Source organism: Salarias fasciatus, chromosome 7 (genome assembly GCF_902148845.1).
Source record: "Salarias fasciatus chromosome 7, fSalaFa1.1, whole genome shotgun sequence".
Lineage (NCBI taxonomy): Eukaryota > Metazoa > Chordata > Actinopteri > Blenniiformes > Blenniidae > Salarias > Salarias fasciatus.
The window spans coordinates 22,424,086-22,441,970 of record NC_043751.1 but is presented as its reverse complement, the minus strand read 5'-3'; the positions used below and the strand labels follow the sequence as shown (position 1 = coordinate 22,441,970).

General features: G+C 41.8%; 1 protein-coding gene across 1 annotated transcript in view; it reads right to left on the bottom strand.

Annotated features, from left to right (window-relative positions):
- Positions 1-6,761: 6,761 nt before the first annotated feature.
- Positions 6,762-17,885, bottom strand: part of nrn1la (neuritin 1-like a) — an 81,956-nt gene continuing 70,832 nt past the window's right edge. Inside the window, exon 3 of the mRNA XM_030096560.1 lies at positions 6,762-7,340. Coding sequence (XP_029952420.1) covers positions 7,043-7,340 — 298 coding nt within the window. The 3' untranslated portion in view covers positions 6,762-7,042. The remainder of the gene's footprint in view (positions 7,341-17,885) is intronic.

Sequence of the window (17,885 nt, the reverse complement as noted above, 5' to 3'; positions counted from 1 at the left end):
AAAGTTGAGGGGGACGTCTGCAGGACGGTGTTTAGCTTACAGAGTCCGATTAAAAGACAGTCGGCCAAATCAGAAGCGGCAGAACTGAGGATGTGGAGGTTTTTTTCCTGGGAGTGACTATAATGGACAGGAATATGACAGCTCATGTTGATTCCAGAAAATTTGGAAAAGTTTCAGAGATGAGGGGGAGACAGTTTGGAGGAGGAGGTGCTGTGAGGAAGATGACCTGCAGGGATCAGTTCCAGGCAGAGGAAACAAGAAGCAGAGGCTACTGGAATATAATGACCTACGGTAGCTGCCCGAGACTTAAAATTTCCCCAAGGAAAAAATTGAATTTTGCAAACAAAGCGGTGATGAAATTCCATCCTTCTTCTGATTTTACAAATTCACACAGTCAGTGGAAGGTGTTTGACTTCTGAACAGCCACCGGCTTCACACAACAGAAATGTGTCGGAGATATAAGTTTTCATTGGTGCCACCTTGTTACACCTCTGGTACCACCTCCAAAGAACAAACAGCTCTTTCTCTGTTTTTAACACCCTGCCAGGGGTGTGATAAAGGTGCAACAGCCATGGAAGTCTAAGATCTGGATGACGGGGCCATGTGTGTGTGTGCTGATTTATTTTTTACCCTAGTGCAAAGTGCAGCGATTGCTGCGCATGCTGAGAGTGAGATTTTTCATGCAGCTTTGAGGGCATCCATCTTTTCATACAGCGATTGCACTCAACATGAAACTACAACTGATGAAAAAGGGTAATTCAGGTTACTTTCAACCTGGCATGATTCTCGGGGTCAAGATGATTCTGCACTCTTGACTTTTGTTTGTAGGGATCTGGGCAAAAATGATGAGGCACTTGAAAGCGCGAACACTGGGGCTAACCGTCAAAACAACTTCACACAAAGAAATTCTTCAAATATTAATGTTGTTATGTTTGCTCTGGAGTCTTAACCAAAAAAAATACACACAAAATAAACACACAGAGTAACAGACTCCATCTTGTTGTCTCACAGGGAGATTATCTGTGGATTTAGTCTGGTTGAGGGCATTATTGTGTGGAGTTTGCATGTTCTCCCAGTCTGGATGCTCTGCTTCTGTTTTCAGCAAATCAGCAACCATAGATGCCTCTTGGCCGTGTGATGGACTGAGACCTGACCAGCTGAAACTGTGGAGTAGATGAATGGATGGATAGATCATGTTGTTGACTCAACAGTGCAGCTCCATTTTGGTCTTAAAGGGGGGGGTCTTCTTTTTTTTTTTTTTTTTTTTTTTTTGTGGTTAAAACTAATCCCCAAAAAGGCTTAGACGGCTTAAATTGATGACTAAGATTCACAACTCAAGCCTGCCAGGAATAAAAGTTGTTGACCTTCCAGGTATGTGATTTGAATGTCAATCGTTGGCCTACAGAGCATCGCAGTAGAAAAATATGAAAAAGTCAAGATCAGTCCCCTTGAAACAAGCCCAGTAATCAAGTGCATTTGTTGCACGATAGGATTATTTTATCTCTAATGAGAGACAAATCTGAAGGATTTTAAGGTCTCTCTCAAATTTCCTTTTTCCTCAGTGAAAGTGAGTTGATGATTTGCCAAAGTGAAACTTTTGACTGCGCTCTGGTTAATGTGCTGTCTGCAGCCGGCTCTTTGTGTCAGCCAAGAATCGATTGTTAGTGAAAGAGACACCGCTGTTACGATACCGTGTCAAGGGGGGCTGTGCAGTGCTTTTGCGAGTTGAGAAGCAAAAAGGCAGCAAAGTTGTCTTCTCCTAAGTGGAAAATGGTTTACAATACAGGAGTTTGATTTCTCAATAAAGGGCTTTAAAACAGAACCCCCTGATGGATTAATTCTCTTAATTTTGCAAAAAATTTAAAAAAAAAAGAAGTGAGAGGAAACTGATTTGTTCACAGATATATCACCTCACGTTCTGTACTGCTGATAGAGGAACGATGCACTGGCGCATGAAACGTTTTTTTCTTTCTCCTGACGTCCTTTCTGTCCAGTTTCAGCGGATTGTGAGCTGCTTTTGTCGCTAGAGGCGAAGGGAGGTCCACGCTCACATGTGGTGCTGTGAAATCATTTCCCGCTATGCTCCAGTCAATAATATCGCATCTGCACCGCAGCGTTATTGAAAACCACTCCGAAATCAGATTTGTCCGTACGACATATAGCTCCTCATAACAGAGATTTCATGAGTTTACTTCTCGTTCTGGAGCACCTCTGCACTCAGAAGTATTAGAAATTGAATCTGGGCCTTGTTACGTATTCCCATAAAACAGTGCTAGTTTGTGATGACTGAGCTGTGGACCTGGTGCTGGTGCCCAGCCTTGCACGTTCAGGGCTCCTCCCAGGTTTAACCTCCAGTTACGTCTTATCAGAGCTCCGTGGAGACGCGCCTCAAACTGCTGCACCTTAGTAAATCAGCCATTGAGGCCCCTAATTGCTAATTCTGTCAGTTTAATTAAAGTTCAAAAACTACAGAAGCCTCTTAAACTATCCAAGCATGTCTCTGGGTGAAGTCCCTCATGTAAAAAAAAAAAAAAGGGTGGGTGGTTTGGGGGGAACATAGTAGCTGAGGGCTGATTAGAGTTTTTCTGCTTTATTCTCAGATTTACTTCAGTGTTTTCTGCCTATGGGGTCCTCCAGCTGCTGGGTTTATCCTCAGCGTTTGTTTTCTGTGTTCCTCGAAAACAAAAGCTTACAGAGGCAAAGTCTGCCTCCGACATTGACGGCCCAAACAAAATTACTGTACATAAATCTGTTTTCCATACCTCCCTGTTTAATGCAGCCCTTGTAGGTGTGTTTAATGAACTTGCCATCGGCAAGATAGACGGGCTGAATCGGCTCTTCAGGTGCAGCACAACTCGCTTTCTTTGCCTAATAAATTTCTATTTATTTCCCCCCTCTCTCTTAAAGTTAGCACAGCGTTGCAGCCTTTGAGGATTCTGTTTTCTGCCTCCACATATCTTAGCGTAACTCTTTAAAGCCTGCCTGACTTTGATTTATTTTTTTGTGAAGAATGAAAAGTAAACCCACAACCTAAAGCCCCCTGTGTAAAACACACTCGCTGTTCGACAAGTGGATTCAATCTTCAACTCAGCAGAAGCGTGTTTGTTTTCCAGGTGTACTCGTCCCTCCCTCTCTCTCTCTGCCTGTCTGTCTCTAATCTGATAGTATTTCTGATCCCGGGCCAGACAGAAACAACTGTTACCTGCAGCCACTTAGAATAACAAGCAGCTTCAGCGAGCCGGCGGGGCCAAACTACGGCTCCCGGAGCAAAAATGCACTTGGCATGCGAGTGGGCCGCGCTTCTGACTGGAGAACATATTGGTCCCATACTGTAGGGCCACGGAGCCAAGGAGGAGCCTCGGAGGATGTTATACCTGGCCAAGCACCAAATATAAAAACTACTCGGTACTCTCCAACTTCAGCCGAACTTCAGCTCAGACCTCGCGATGCTGCCAGCACCTGCAGAGAACCCACACGTGTCTTTTCACTAAATAAAGAATGGCGAGAAATCTTAACTTTTCACATCCTTGCTGTGTTCAGCCTTGGGGTCTTTCTGTGTGGCGGTTGCATGTTCTGTCTCTGTGGGTTTTCTCTGTGTACAAAAGGAAAACATGCACGCTGGGTTCATTGCTTCGTCTAAATCAGTTCAAAATCAGTGTGTTTGTGTGTGTTTTCAGTGAGCTGTGATGGACTGGTGACCTCTGACCTTGGCCCGGTGTCAGTTGGGATACACTCCAGCACCCGTCGTTCAGTTAAAGAGAGTTCAGAGGATGGATAGACGACATCTTCAAATTTATCTGACACTCATAAATCACAGAATGAGGTTTTGGGGACTTGAAGCGTTTCACTATGGAGTTTGCATGTTCTCTTTCAGCAGTGATCAGCAGGATAGACATGGTTGACTTAAAGTAAGGGTATCATCAAAACTTTTCTGAATCCAAGGAACATAACGCCCTTGCAGAAGGTCCCCTGTGGGAAGTCACCAAGGTCGTTATTTATGTATTTATTTATTCATTTTTTTGGAAGCAAGATCCTGAGGGTGAAGAATTCCCTAAAGATGCCTCAAGCTCTAGATACAGTACAGCTGTTGTGTTTGACAAGTGTAATATTACTTAGACTTCTGGTACATTGCTTTTCGATATAGGTGGTGTTCTCTGTTGAATAAAGTGATTTGATATGATAGAAATCATAGGGAGTTATCCAGAAATGCGTCGGTTTTCAGATCTCACAGTGAAAAGACCCTGGTTAGGATCTGGCCTCGGGGTCTTTCTCAGTTTGCATGTTCTTACTGTTGGTTTTTCACTCGGAACCCCCTCGACTTTAAATAAAAATCATAATTCAAAATTAGTAAGGCTTGGAAGTTTAATATGAAAGTATATGGAGAACGTTGACGTGGACTAACATTTTACGTCCTTATGATCCTGAAAATATTTGTTTGATTGCAGCGTTGGTGTCATTTGTTAGCAGCAGCCACACTCGGGTGTATGAAATTCCTTTCTTTAGAAGATTTTTTCAGCCAAATGGGGGTCAAACAATTATGAAGAGGACTTTTTACAAACTGCACAACATATGGATGCGACTGCATCATGTATAGACGCCTATAGGCTCCAGACTCCCGTGACCCTGACTGAGAAAAAGATGAATGGAAATGATGGATTACTCCCGTTCATCTCTTTTTACAGCAGAATGAAAAGTCTCCTATGCATCAGTTCTGCAGTTGAGTCTGCAGCTCTGCAGATGTTCATTCATCTTCTTTAATTAGTCAAAGTTTTGGTCCTATATAAGATCATTATTGCATGAAACTCCATTTTCGGTATGAAATCCAATTGCTGGAACAGTTGTTTTTCTATTCCCTCAGTTAAGGTTTTTCAAAGCCGGTGAGGGGGGGAAAAAAATTAATTTAATTTCTTTTGTATCACAACACACTTTTAAGACAACCCCATGAACCAAACACTAATTTACAACTCTGCATGCACCACAGTGAACAACTTCTGCCTTTCTAGAAGAGACCGAGAGCTCGAGCTGGGGAGACATGTTGACGATATGGCAGGAATCCCACTGCTCTTTTCACTCTTGACCCTTTTTGGAGTGAGTTCTCAAACGCGGCATATGTACACGATAAACTTTAGTTTGAGAATTCTTGACAGTCAAGATAGAGATGTCTTCCATAACCACATAAATGAGGACCGGGGGGAAATTAATAAATCAGAGCTCGACCGCACATTTTACGATACATAAACAATATTTTTGCCAAAATATACCCAAACATACAAATCTGCCAATTAGCGCAGCTCATGAAGATTTTCAGAGTTTCTTGAGTTTTTAACCCTTTGAGGGTGTGAAACAACACTTTAAACTTACATTGGATGTATTGTGATCTTGGATTCAAGGGAATCACAATTCAAGCATGCAAGCACTACTCTGGTCCTGACGGCAGGAAGAGAAACCAACACCAAAAGAATACAGCCATCTTCATTAGCAAGCAATTTCCATGTCTGATTGGGTTTCCAATTGTTCCTTTCTCATTTCTCAGTCTGCCTAAATATCATTAGCTTTGAGTCAAGCCATCCTCTCATTCAAGACGTCTTTAAAAACCCATTAACAAAACATCAACTCAGGTTTTAACAATTTAACTGTCTCATAAACAAACAAAACAAGATGGTAGGAAACACTTTTGAGTCTTGGAAAAAAATGTCAATGCAAATTGTATATGGTACTATGAAGATGAACTTTTTGCTTCATTTTTCTAATTTCTAACCCGCCAATGACTTTTTCAAAGATATATATGATCAATTACAGAAATGATTCTGTTCTATTAACTAAATCTTCATATTTTTCCAGTTTTGTCTCCTCAATCGAGAGCTAACATCCATCCATCCTGTGCTCTACTCCATCCAGCCCAGCCAATCACAGCTCACCACGGGTGGAGGCAGGATACACTGATACACAAATGACCACTGGGTGGAAAGAAACCCCCAAAAAAGAATCTTCTTCAAGTTTTTACTTCTCCGATAACTTTGTTTTCTCACACCTGTCTCAGCGCAGTTAAGTGGAAGTTCTGGACATGAAATAAGTTTTCATGCTTTTCTCAGGAGAAAACGTCGGTGCACCAATCGAGCAAGATGCAATGAAAAGCGCACAGTAGAAATGTAAATCAGTCCCCCTGCGGAGCTCTAAGTATTGCAGCAAAACATAAGACTATTTATCCATCCAAACATCCATCATGTTTACGCATTACTGGCACCTGACTCACAGTCCTGACTCAATGCAGGCAGGTAGCAGCTGTGGAGAGAAACCGGCATTAATCACATTCCTCTTTTTTCCTTAGCCTATTTTTGGGGGATTTAATTCCAAGATTTGTGCTAATTTAGAAAGTAAGGTTAGTTGGAGAAATTAGATCTTCCACGTTGGCAGAGCGAAGACGCAGCGAAAAGAGGAAAAACAGAAATCTGCACACTGGAGACGTAGCATCAGAGTTTTCTTTTTAAGACGATTGTATTTGTTATTTGTCAGATTGTTTATGATGTAAAAGGTCAAATACATGTGAGTTTTAGTGGAACCGACTGAGGCTTGTTCATCACTGTATATCGAACAGGACGTCCTTAACTACAGTTGTTTTATTTCTCAGTCATGAAGACAGACTCCCTCTGGAACCAGACCACCACATGCAAGCTCACATCAGCCGGACTCAGGAGGACAGGGGCTCATGGTAGGGCTACTGTGCGGGTCTGTTTCACTAAGTGTGTGTGTGTGTGGGCGGGCCAGAATTTTACTGTGGTTGTGCATCTCTGTAAGGACTCCCTGCGTGTTTCCTACAGAGACGCTAATTAAAAGGCAGAGAATATCCACGAAACAGCACAGGCAGATTAGGGATACATTATCAAAAAGACTGTTGGGCCTTTGAACATGCAGTTAGAAATACTCAACCCCTGGCAGAGCAGAGGAGGGAACTGTGGAAAGTCTATGGACTTGTGGAAGAAAAAAAAAAAAAAAATACACAGAGTTTATATCTATTCACATTAGTCCCACTTCTTTCCGGCAGTTATATCCAAAGTGACAGCCAAAGCAGCACCAGAGGAGACAGTAGCATGAGGAGGTGGAGCGAGCCTCCCATGTGGTTGGCGCCACCTCGTAGAGACTCCTGGTTGATCTCCTCCTGGTTCGGGGAGCCGTGGGGCGGGGCGGGCGCCACCAAGTGGCGGTTGGAGCACATGTCGTAGAGGTTTCCGGAGAACTGCATCTTCTTGGACTCCTGGCGGAGCGACTCCCAGACGGCGGCCGCTTCCTCCGGACAGCCGGCCATCGCCACGTTAGCGCAGTCGTGAAAATCGTCCCACGACCTGGAAAAAGGTTCCAAGAAAATCAGTGAATCAATGATCAAACATACAACCTTGTATAACTAATCAAAGCCTGTTTTCATTTTTTTTTTTAACATTTTAATCAAACCGAACAATCGCAGTGAAAAGGTGTGATTTCTCTCCACTGAAATCCTGCTTTGCTTCATTTGCACTTGAAAAAACATCCAAAGGTCGGTCACACGTTGCCGACGGAGAATCCCGGCCAGTTGTCCCCGCCATTGCTCCCGCTCGGGTGATTTAACCAGCTCAGATCTAAACAGGCAGCTCTGAAAATAGCTGATGAAGATGCGGTGACAGTGAAGCATTAGTCCTTTCACTCGGCAAATCAGACTCAATCTGTTTGCTTGCTCCCTTGACTTCCTTTGGTAGTTGCCAAGAGACCATCTGCTGATCTTCGCTTCGCGAGGAGCAAAGGTCGCCCTGCGGGTTCAACTGAAATGTGGAAAAAAACCTTCATTAGTCCAGAGAATGGAGCCGGGTGTTTGTTGATCCACCACTGTGCTACATCCCTCAGCAAAGCAGACATTTGAAACACTTTCTCAGACCTATTGACAAACGAGAAAGGAGCTGTAAAGAGTAGGAACGATAGGTGAGGAAGAGGAGACATGAAAAAGCAGTCTTGACACAAAGAGCTTGGATAAAAAGGGTTATTTTTCAGAGATAAACTTCATTCCGATAACCTTCGAGCACTACATCCACGGCTGAGTCTATCTGACTGTAATTGGCTGCTAATTCTTCCCCTCTTCGCAAAAAGTGTTGGCTAAATTGTCTCAGAGGAGCGTTAACTAGGAGAGGCGAAGATGGGAAGCTGCTGGAAAAGCCTAAAGCAGATGAGTCTGCTCTAAATCTGCCACAGAAACAAGAAAAACTCCAGGTCTGTTCATCTGCACACATACTCCATATACATCAAACCTGGAGGGAGATATGAGGCTTCGCCATCCTTAAAAGAGAAACTCCAAGGTGCAAAAACACTCAAACGAAGCACCTGGTGTCAGTGTGGAACTCAAAGCAGAGGAAGACGTCAAAATCCAAACAAAAATCTGAGGAATCCAGGAAAAAAAAAAGCAGTGAAACTACTTTATTCACTGCTTTAACAACCACGAATTGCTTTACAGTCATATTCACCCATTCACACGAATGGAACACATACAACTCACTAAATCTCCAATCAACGTGAGGACAACACATAATGACAGACTGAACCTCCAACCTCGCAACTACTGCATTTTCCAGACCATAAGTCACAACGCAAGACACAACTCAGAAATCAAAATATCACAGCGCCATCTGGGAGTAATACACGGCACTGTGTGGACAGAACAGAAAATAAAAATCTCTGACCGAACAGCAAAGAAAAGCTGCTCAGTGTCTCCGAGCACAATGGACGCCTAAAAGTTTTCTGTTTTCACCTGAAAATGTTGTGTAAGCAGAGCCTCAGAACTGGTTGAAAGTAGTTTCATTCTCTGCCTCTTCATCTCTTTTATGATGTTCAAAAGAACAAGGAAGATGATTTTTTTTTCCTACTTCCCCCCCCCTAAAAAATTGTTGTGATTTTCCCCAATGTCAGTTTAAAGTTTATGAAGATTTCTCATAAAATAAAGCTCTGCTCAATATAAAGTATCATTCCCTATCAGGCCGTTTAATTTAAAGTCATTAAAATGGGCGTCTTGTTTATTATCAGCCATTTTTTTTCGTTACAATCGGAGCCTACATTAAATTAAAAGGAATATTCCCCAACTCAATGTAACATCTGAAAACTGAGGCCACGAGTTCAGAACAGCCCCTGAAGGTCACAGTTCACGGTTCACGTCACGGTTTCTGGTACTTTAGCAGCTCTGATGTGCGCTCATGTCGCTCTGATTGACAGCAGCTCTGATTGAAGGGAACATGGAGGGGCTCTACCTCAAGAAAGCACCTTTTCGTCGTCTTTCATGAGCAGTTCTGCAGTAAACAGTGCAAACAAAATGTGTTTGAGGAAGCTCGGCGGAGGCGGCAGACATTCAAACATCCTTTAATTAGTGGAAGTACAAACACTGATTGACTCAAGTAAGAGTGAAGGCGAAATGAGAAGGTAGCCTTTTGATGAATATGACTGTGAGCGTCTCACTCCTTTGAGCCCACAGCTTCAAACATTCTTCTCAAAGGTCATAAATGGTGAAAGTGTCGCTGCTTTGAATTCGCTCTGGCCACTTTTTCTCTCAGTTTCACTTTCAGCCACGTGGCCTCGAGTTCTCCCCGCCCGCCGGTACATATAAACACACACATCACACTCAACATTACCTCCACGATCAGGTTTATGAGTGTAAGTTTTGACTTTACATTTATAACCGCATGAACTACGGCAACATAAAGAAACAGACTCATAGAAAAGCATTTTTTTTCTGCCAGTTCTCTCACTCAGGCTGCCGTCGGATGTGGCAGACAGCGGGATGTGCTGCCTGATCAGTTCGTGTGACTCGCTCTAAATCCACCAAATTTTTTAAAACAATTACTTTAAGTTCTCAGTTTTCAGAGTCGGCTTTCATACTGTCATTTCATAAACACTCAGCGATCTGCACCATATCGCCCTCGCGCCACTGATTAATTGTAACAAGGGTCAGCTAGGTGAAAAAATAGTTTAAATGTGACATTGTTATTTTAGGTATAGAAAAAGATTTTTAAAAAAAAGGATCACTTCTGGATGAATTTTAATGTCAGGTGTAAACTGGCCCTGAAGGAGACCTTCGCAGAGCTGAGAGCTTTACTAAAACAAATGAGTGAAGAAAATACTGTAGGTTCACAGTCATGAGCGAATAATCAGCAAGCTGACCGGGAGGGAAGCGAACACACGGCTCCCTACATCTAAATTCAGCTTCAGCACAATTATCACAACTTTCAGCTGCTGACTGCCACTCCAACCAAGACGCCAGGAAGGCAGTCACTCGCTCTCTGATGCCGAGCAGCAGCCGCACACATCCAGGACTGCACCAACCAGCCGTCTAGTTATCTCAAGGTGTTCCCTCAGCTAAATGGGAACGCCCCCCCCGGTAACTCATCACGTCTTTTCCACAGCTGATAACGGCCAAACACAAGATGAGGGGAGTCTGCTGAGGGCGGCACCTGTAACGCTTTATTACATACTACAACCATTTATTTTTTACAAAAATAGTGAAAAAATCAACAATGGAAACTCTAAAAATTCAAAAAAAGGCAAAAAACGGTCAAAATCGAAGATTAAAGGAACTGAAATTTTTCTGGAGTTAATAGAAGAAGGGAACATTATTGGACAAGTGTGTTTGTTGTGCGGCGGAGAGATGCTCTGTCATGACATCTTCTCATGGAGCAGTCTCCTCTCAATAATTTCAAAAAGAATAGAAATATGGTAGAAATACGGTAAAAGGCGCATTTCCTCTTTTGCGCTTTTTGAATAAATTAGCTCAAAAATTTCAAAACATTCAGAGGGAAACCTGACGACTGCCATGTTTGTGTGCATTGTGCTGTTTAAATTATAAATCAATTCCTTTTACTGGCTATTTCCATTCATTTACTTCTTTTAACACATTTTCCTGGCAGTGAATCTGGTTTTTACTGATATTTCACAGATATTTTTTGACATTACTGAAAAATATTATATTCTAGTCAGTTAATTTGATTAATAATTACTGTTCTAATTAACCATCATCCTCTCATATGATTAACAATAGTCTTTTTAAGACATTCAGATATTTCATCCCATTTTTTTAACCAGAAGTTGTGATATATGTCAGTTTAGTCCATTTTGTCCTCACAGAAACATTTATACATTTATGTGTCTTCATTTACACTGATTGAAAATGACAAAAAAAATTATAAATTAAATAGTGAGTCCTAAAAAAAATACACCATAGTAGTTCCCCTCTGAAGGCATCAGCTTTATTGCTATAAGTGACATTTCTACATTAAATTTAAAACAGCAGTTCATGTAGAAAGCTCCCCAGCAGAAGGACACTGCTGTGAACGTGTGAACCGTGTGACGCTTGGAGCACTTTGAAAAAGGAAAACCATCCAGAGAAGATAACCTCTATGAATTTTAATGAAGGATAGCCTCGGGATAATGATCGTCGTACACACTGGAGCACTTTGCAAAACTTCTACCAACAAACTCTGGTGTGTGTGTGTGTGTGTGTGTGTGTGTGTGTGTGTGTGTGTGTGTGTGTGTGTGTGTGTGTGTGTGTGTGTGGCCGTTTTCGTCTCAGAAGCAGAAAGAACAATGGTTTTGCCTGGTAGCATTTTCTGCACTGCTGCAGATTTAACATCAATAAGAACACAGAGGATCACTCCGTGCTCCTCTCCCACCTGTGTAACTCACACCGGTACTCCTACTCTACAGTGACACTACAGCACAGTAGACTTGAACTAGACTTTATTCTCTTTGTAGGATTTCAAGTTTTCACACCATTTCCCATTTAATGTTCCCTCATGAAGACCAGTTTATGTTCAATTCTCTGTCCCGAGGGGAAAAGGCAGGCCAGCTTACAGGGAACATATGAATCTAACCGAGTACTGTGTCGACTCTTAATGCGGCCAGAACACGTCGTTTTACAGCACGGTGAAAAGAAACTACAGCTGCCTCAAAGTGGTGCAGCTTTGATTCATCATTGTAGGAAGAATTGATCAGCAGAAGTTTCATTATTATCATTACTGGTATTAGTATTAGACCTAAAGTGAGTGTGAGAAGCATGACGATCACTGCTGTAAAAACACAGAGCTGTTTGGAGAGTTCCTATCTGCACTGGATGTCAGTTTGAGAATATTTGCCTCTGATCATAAGTAAACACACACACACAAACACACACTTTCTTCCGACAGGCTGCAGAGCACATCTGGCGCCTCCACTGCCTCACACAAACAAAGTGTCTTTAAACTGAGAAGTAATGAACACACACCAGTGCTCTCATGCTTGCGTTTTTGCAGAATTCCCATTTCTCTACATCCAACACCTGTGAAGTCTGGGCCACATTTGGCCCACACTGGTTTGCATTTACCATATGAAGGTAATGATGTGGTTTTATTACTTAACTCATGATTCGTCTAAGAAATTGTTGTGCTGACATGGTCACTTTTAATCGTTTAGGTGGACCATATTAAAGCAAATGAACATATTTTACAGGAATACATACAGTAAAACACTTATAATCATTTTGAAAAGAATATTATTACTGTAAGCCCACATCACCTATTTCCTATAATATGATGGGATGTAATTATGTTTTAAAATGTTCATTTCTTTGTCCATCAATCAGTTCTCAAAATACGTTGCATGAAGCAACGAGCAGACACACACGGAGTCTCCGGCGGAGTCTCCAATGGTACATCTCCAGCAGTAAGATAAGAGAACCATATAAGATAAATGATTACAGTATGGTTTGAGTTAGGTCAAAGTTACTTTCAGGTTAGAAGTACTTATGGTTCAGTAGGTCTGCAGGAAATGAGTGTAAGTCAATGCAGTTTCAACGGAAGTGAAGTCATACTCTCTCTCTCTGTGTGTGTGTGTGTGTGTGTGTGTGTGTGTGTGTGTGTGTGTGTGTGTTGTGGTTCATTTTAGATCATGTTAGAATGAGACAACCAGTCAATACAGGTGAATTTAGAATGACTTTGAGAGAGTTGAAGGAGATTGGGGTTTTTTTGTACGGTGTGTGTATATGTGTGTGTGTGTGTGTGTGTGTGTACACTGGCTTTTGTCCAGGACTTAAACACTCCAGAGGTCCACTTTCCACCAATATGGCTGCAGGAGGAGAGCGACTGCTCCGCTGCTGTACTGGGAGGAGCAGCTGATAAATGAGTAACGGGGGTGAGGTGGGGGCGTGTGTGTGTGTGTGTGTGTGTGTGTGTGTGTGTGTGTGTGTGTGTGTGGGGGGGGGGGGGGGGGGGGGGAGTAGGGGGAGCAGCATCTGGCCATCATCTGCATACCCGAGGGTGAGTATGGATGTATAAAAAGGTAAGTGTGTGACCGGGGGGGGGGGGGGGGGGGGGGGGGGGGGGGTGCACAGGCGATAACAAGAGTATGACAAAGTGAGGGAGAGGAGGCGTCATGTGTGGCAGTTTTTCAGTGTGTGCAAGGTGTGGTTTTTGTGTGTCTTCGTGTGTGTGTGTGCATGTGTGTGAGTGCCGATCTCTGCACACAGTACAGGTGGTGCAGAGACAGCAGAAACACGGTGAGGACACTGACAGACAAGCAGCTGCTTTCACAATAATAAAAGCTCCAGGGACGACGTCTGTTCCGCTGCTAACATGCTGCTGCTGACATCCAAACTCCCCAAACCTCAATACTGAGCTCTGATTTTGTGCTGCAGTTCATTTGTTTCTCCCTCCCTCTCTCTCTCAATATGTCCAAATGAGGGATTTCGCGGAGCTCCGTGGATTTGTGGTGGAGGATACAATCACTGCCGTGCAGAGCTGTATTTAACACACTGAACCTCACAATGCTGTTCCAGTAGATCTGAGGAAAGGCAGGAGCACAGAGCGAGATATTAAAGAACACACAAAAAGGAAAGGCACAGTGTGTTCAACTGGATTAAAACAGGCTGTACCCTCAAAGCAGATTGAATAGGAGCGCAGTGGCTAAATTTTGGAGGTCAGATGAAAGGTCACAGGACAGTTTCGACTAATATTTCTAACTAAAAAGTGACCCTGCTTTAATACTGACCCATGACAACAGAGTGTCTGGAGTGTATTAAAGGTCTGGTACATCGGGTGCATGTGAAACCAGACAAAAGGCTTTTGTTTTTCATAACACTGGATGAAAATTGAGCGCAAATATCTTTAATAAGAGCAGTCATTTTAACCTCGTTTTATTTATTTGTCTGTTACCCCTCAGAAAATATCCTGTGGCACAATAGATCACTATTAACCATCTTCTCAATCAGCCTAAATGTGTTTTTCCCTCTTTCTTCTGTCCATTGAATACTTAAATTAAAAATGACACACAAGGTGGCGTTTATTAATAAGTTATTTTAAAAGTGCAAAAGTAATTAAATTTACTATCTTTCTTATAGCTTTAAAATATCTAAATCTCTCATTTGATCTCTGCAACTTATTCTTTCAATTTTACTTCGACTAATCACTACCCCGATGCTATCTTTATAAAATAAAATGTCGTATGAATACTAATGACTGAATGTACTGTGCATATGTTTAAATCCTAAATGCATTTCTTGTTTATATAATCAAAAGATTTTTTTTCTTTGAAACTCATTTTCAAGTTCAATAGATCGGAAACGGATACACTAATGATCTGTAAACTATAGCGAGACACAACGGCCTCTGTTTTTGTTGAGGATGGAAAAGAAGGCTCAGCAAGAAGGAAATGGCTGAATTATAGAAATACTGTTTATTTAATTTATTTATTTATTTATTTATTTTTTGTGCTGTGACATTTTGATTATTATTGAACACATAACTAATCACAAATAAATGAAACAGGCCTGAGTTCATTAAAGCTGAGAGTTTCGTGCGACTCTGAAAACTTGTTTTTTTTCTCTGTGAGACTGTTCTGGGAAGTCACAGTAAAAGTGAAGGACAGAATCTGGATGCTGCAGCTGAAAGGTTTTTATTTGCCCTCGGGCTGGAGGTTCTGGTCCTTGAGATGTAGGAGCAACAGATGAAGGAAGAGTTTTTATCCGCGGGCCATCAGATCTCTGAACTCCTGCATGACAAGCAATCCTGGACCAGCTCAGTAATTGTCACTGTGAAACATTGTGAAACATTGTGAAAGACGTCCAATACTACCTGAACCAGCTGGATTATATTTGTTTAGTTTTACTTCATGGACTTTTATCTCGAGTGTTAAAAGTTATATTTTATTAATAGTTTTATGCATACATCTGAAAAGTATACAACCCCCCCTTCATTTTTTCCACATTTTGTATAATGTTACAGCCTTATTCCACAATAGATTCAATTAGGTTAGACTGGATTTGGAAAGGCACACACCTGTCTAAGGTCCCACAGCTGAAAGTGCATGTCAGAACAGACACAAAGCCATGAAGTCAGAGGAATAGTGCGTAGACCTCTGAGACAGGATTGTGTCGAGGCACAGACCAGGGGAAGAGTCAGGAGCAGGTCTGCAGAGAGAATAACAGCAGCCCTCCATCCAAGACCTGTACCGGTCCAGGGCCAGGAAGCGGGCAGGAAACATCTCTTCAGACCCCTCACACCCCGCATACAAACTCTTTAAAGGCCTTCCATCCGGCAGACGCTACAGAGCACTGCACACCAGAACCACCAGACACAGTCAGCTTCTCCCCCCAGGCTGTTACCCCGATGAACTCCCAGTAAACACAGTCTCAGGATCCACTGTGCAAATTAACAAACACTTAAAATACTGCAGGACCTCCATAACCCCGCCTGCTGCACATAAATGTAAATATTGTGTTGAACTTGTTCGTGCAAATGTTGTTTTATAGAATGTTCACGTTACTGGAAATAATGTTCTTGTTTTTCAGAATGTTTATATTTATGCATATTGCCAATCTCTGCTTTAATTCCAGTACTCCTCTCTTTTCTATCCTGTTGCTGTTTGTTTCTCTTCTTCATGTAGAGTGAACAAAAAGAAAACGAGTGAAATTCCCTGCTTTTCTTGAACAAACTTGACCATTAACGCTGATTCTGATTCAGTTGTTTTCTGTTGAATCACTATGTGACTCAGATGTCATGTAGTTTGTTGACGCAAGATATCAAGTATTAAAAATATTGAAAGGTTAAAGGTGTTTTTTGATTATAGTACAGTATATTTTCATTCTTGCATTTATTTGCAATATTTACACCTTAAAAGTAGGATTTTTAATCAGAATTCATGAGAAAAATGCTGAAAGAGTTCAAGGTAAGAACGTTACGGGTCAGAATTCTTTGACAGAGCAAATAAAAACAGCAGAAATAAAAGTGTTTGTCAAGCTTTGCAAGAGTTCTAACTTTCAGGTTACGTTCAACAAAACCTTCATTCATTGTTATTTTTTTTTTATGACAGAACCAGAACAATCGTAACACAGATGACTGAATCGTCATTCATGCTGCTTTTTTTTTTATAAAAAAAAAACAAAAATTCTTTTTGACATCATGCAGAAGCATTGTGATTATTCTGTCCAAACCCGACGTATTAAAGGGTAAAAAAAAAATAAAGAAAACTGTCTCAGCTTGAGCTGCATGAGGAGAAAAGTAGGAAAGGAATGAAAAGAATTCAGCTATTCTTGGGAAGAGCTTGACAAAGCTTTCATATTGAAACCAACACACTTCAGCTGCAGTGGCCTTCATCAGGGTAACAGGGTCGACATGCTTCAAGAACGCTTTCCTTCACCTTGTTGAAGAACAGAGAAAAAAAATTCTCTCTATTTTCCCTCTCTTGCACACGACTTGATCTATATTTTGCAGCCACTCTATTTGAGCAGTTAAAGGTATAAGCGGTAGCTGCCTATTTTTAAATGCACGGTGTGACGTAATTGAAGTGGAATTTGCAAGCGGCAGACATTATTAGTCTGTAACCACACTTCCTGATCTATAAATCTCCCTTCTTGTCGCTTTAAATCACTCTTAAATCGGCGTGATAACCGGGGAGGGATGCGGAACCTGAGAATATCACGGCCCCCTTTGTTTAGCAGCGGTTTCACTTCGAACTGCTGCATCCCAAACGATCTGTGAGAGCTGAAAGTGACTTTAAACTGAGGCAGGAAGCGGAATACTGAGCTGCCGCAATGAGATGCAATGAAAGCACGAATGGCCTTATCTGAATCTGTCGAGAATAGGAATATAAGAGCAAATGGAAATGCTGTGGTGAAGAGAAGACTGAGTGAAAAGAAAACTCAGCCTTGTGGGAGAGGGTTTACAGATGACGCCCCTTTTATAGCGCTCGGCAGATTCCCGCTTTTGTTTGTGCGACTGTATCTAAAGGCGACATTTTTAACCTTGCTCCTTTTAATCCTTTACAAAATACTTCAGCTAAAAAAGGACTGGATGAGGTGTTTTCTCAGTGCTGGGATGTGACTACATCCTGTCTTTTTAACTGAAATCGCTCTCAAAGATTCGTTTTTAATTGATTGGGATCATGTGTGCTCTCATGGTTTATTCACCGATCATATAGCTGGCATATTGTGGTGAGAGTTTCTCTCATCTTTTTGACTTTTAGTTATAACAATAAATGGTACATGCGAAAGGATTTTGCAGGATCGGTCAGTGGAGGAGGATTTGCAATGATTTCTGCTGCAAGGAGCAGCTCCTCAAGCGGATATTCCGCACATGCAGAGAGATACGGTGGGCAGAACATTGAACGAAGCACCGCAGAGACTCATCCGCTCACTTGAACTGTGATCAAGCCAATTAGCTAATGGCAGCATGTTTCAACATTTCCCAAAGAAGTCAAAAGATGCTGGTGATGATGATGTCCACAATCAGCATATATCTAAATAGTAATAAATATGAAAGACTTTATGCAGATTTTTGTTGGTTAGTGTAGATAGGTTCAGTGGGTGGTTATTGCTAACATACTCTGTCAAAGTTAATCTTTAAATATTTGATGTC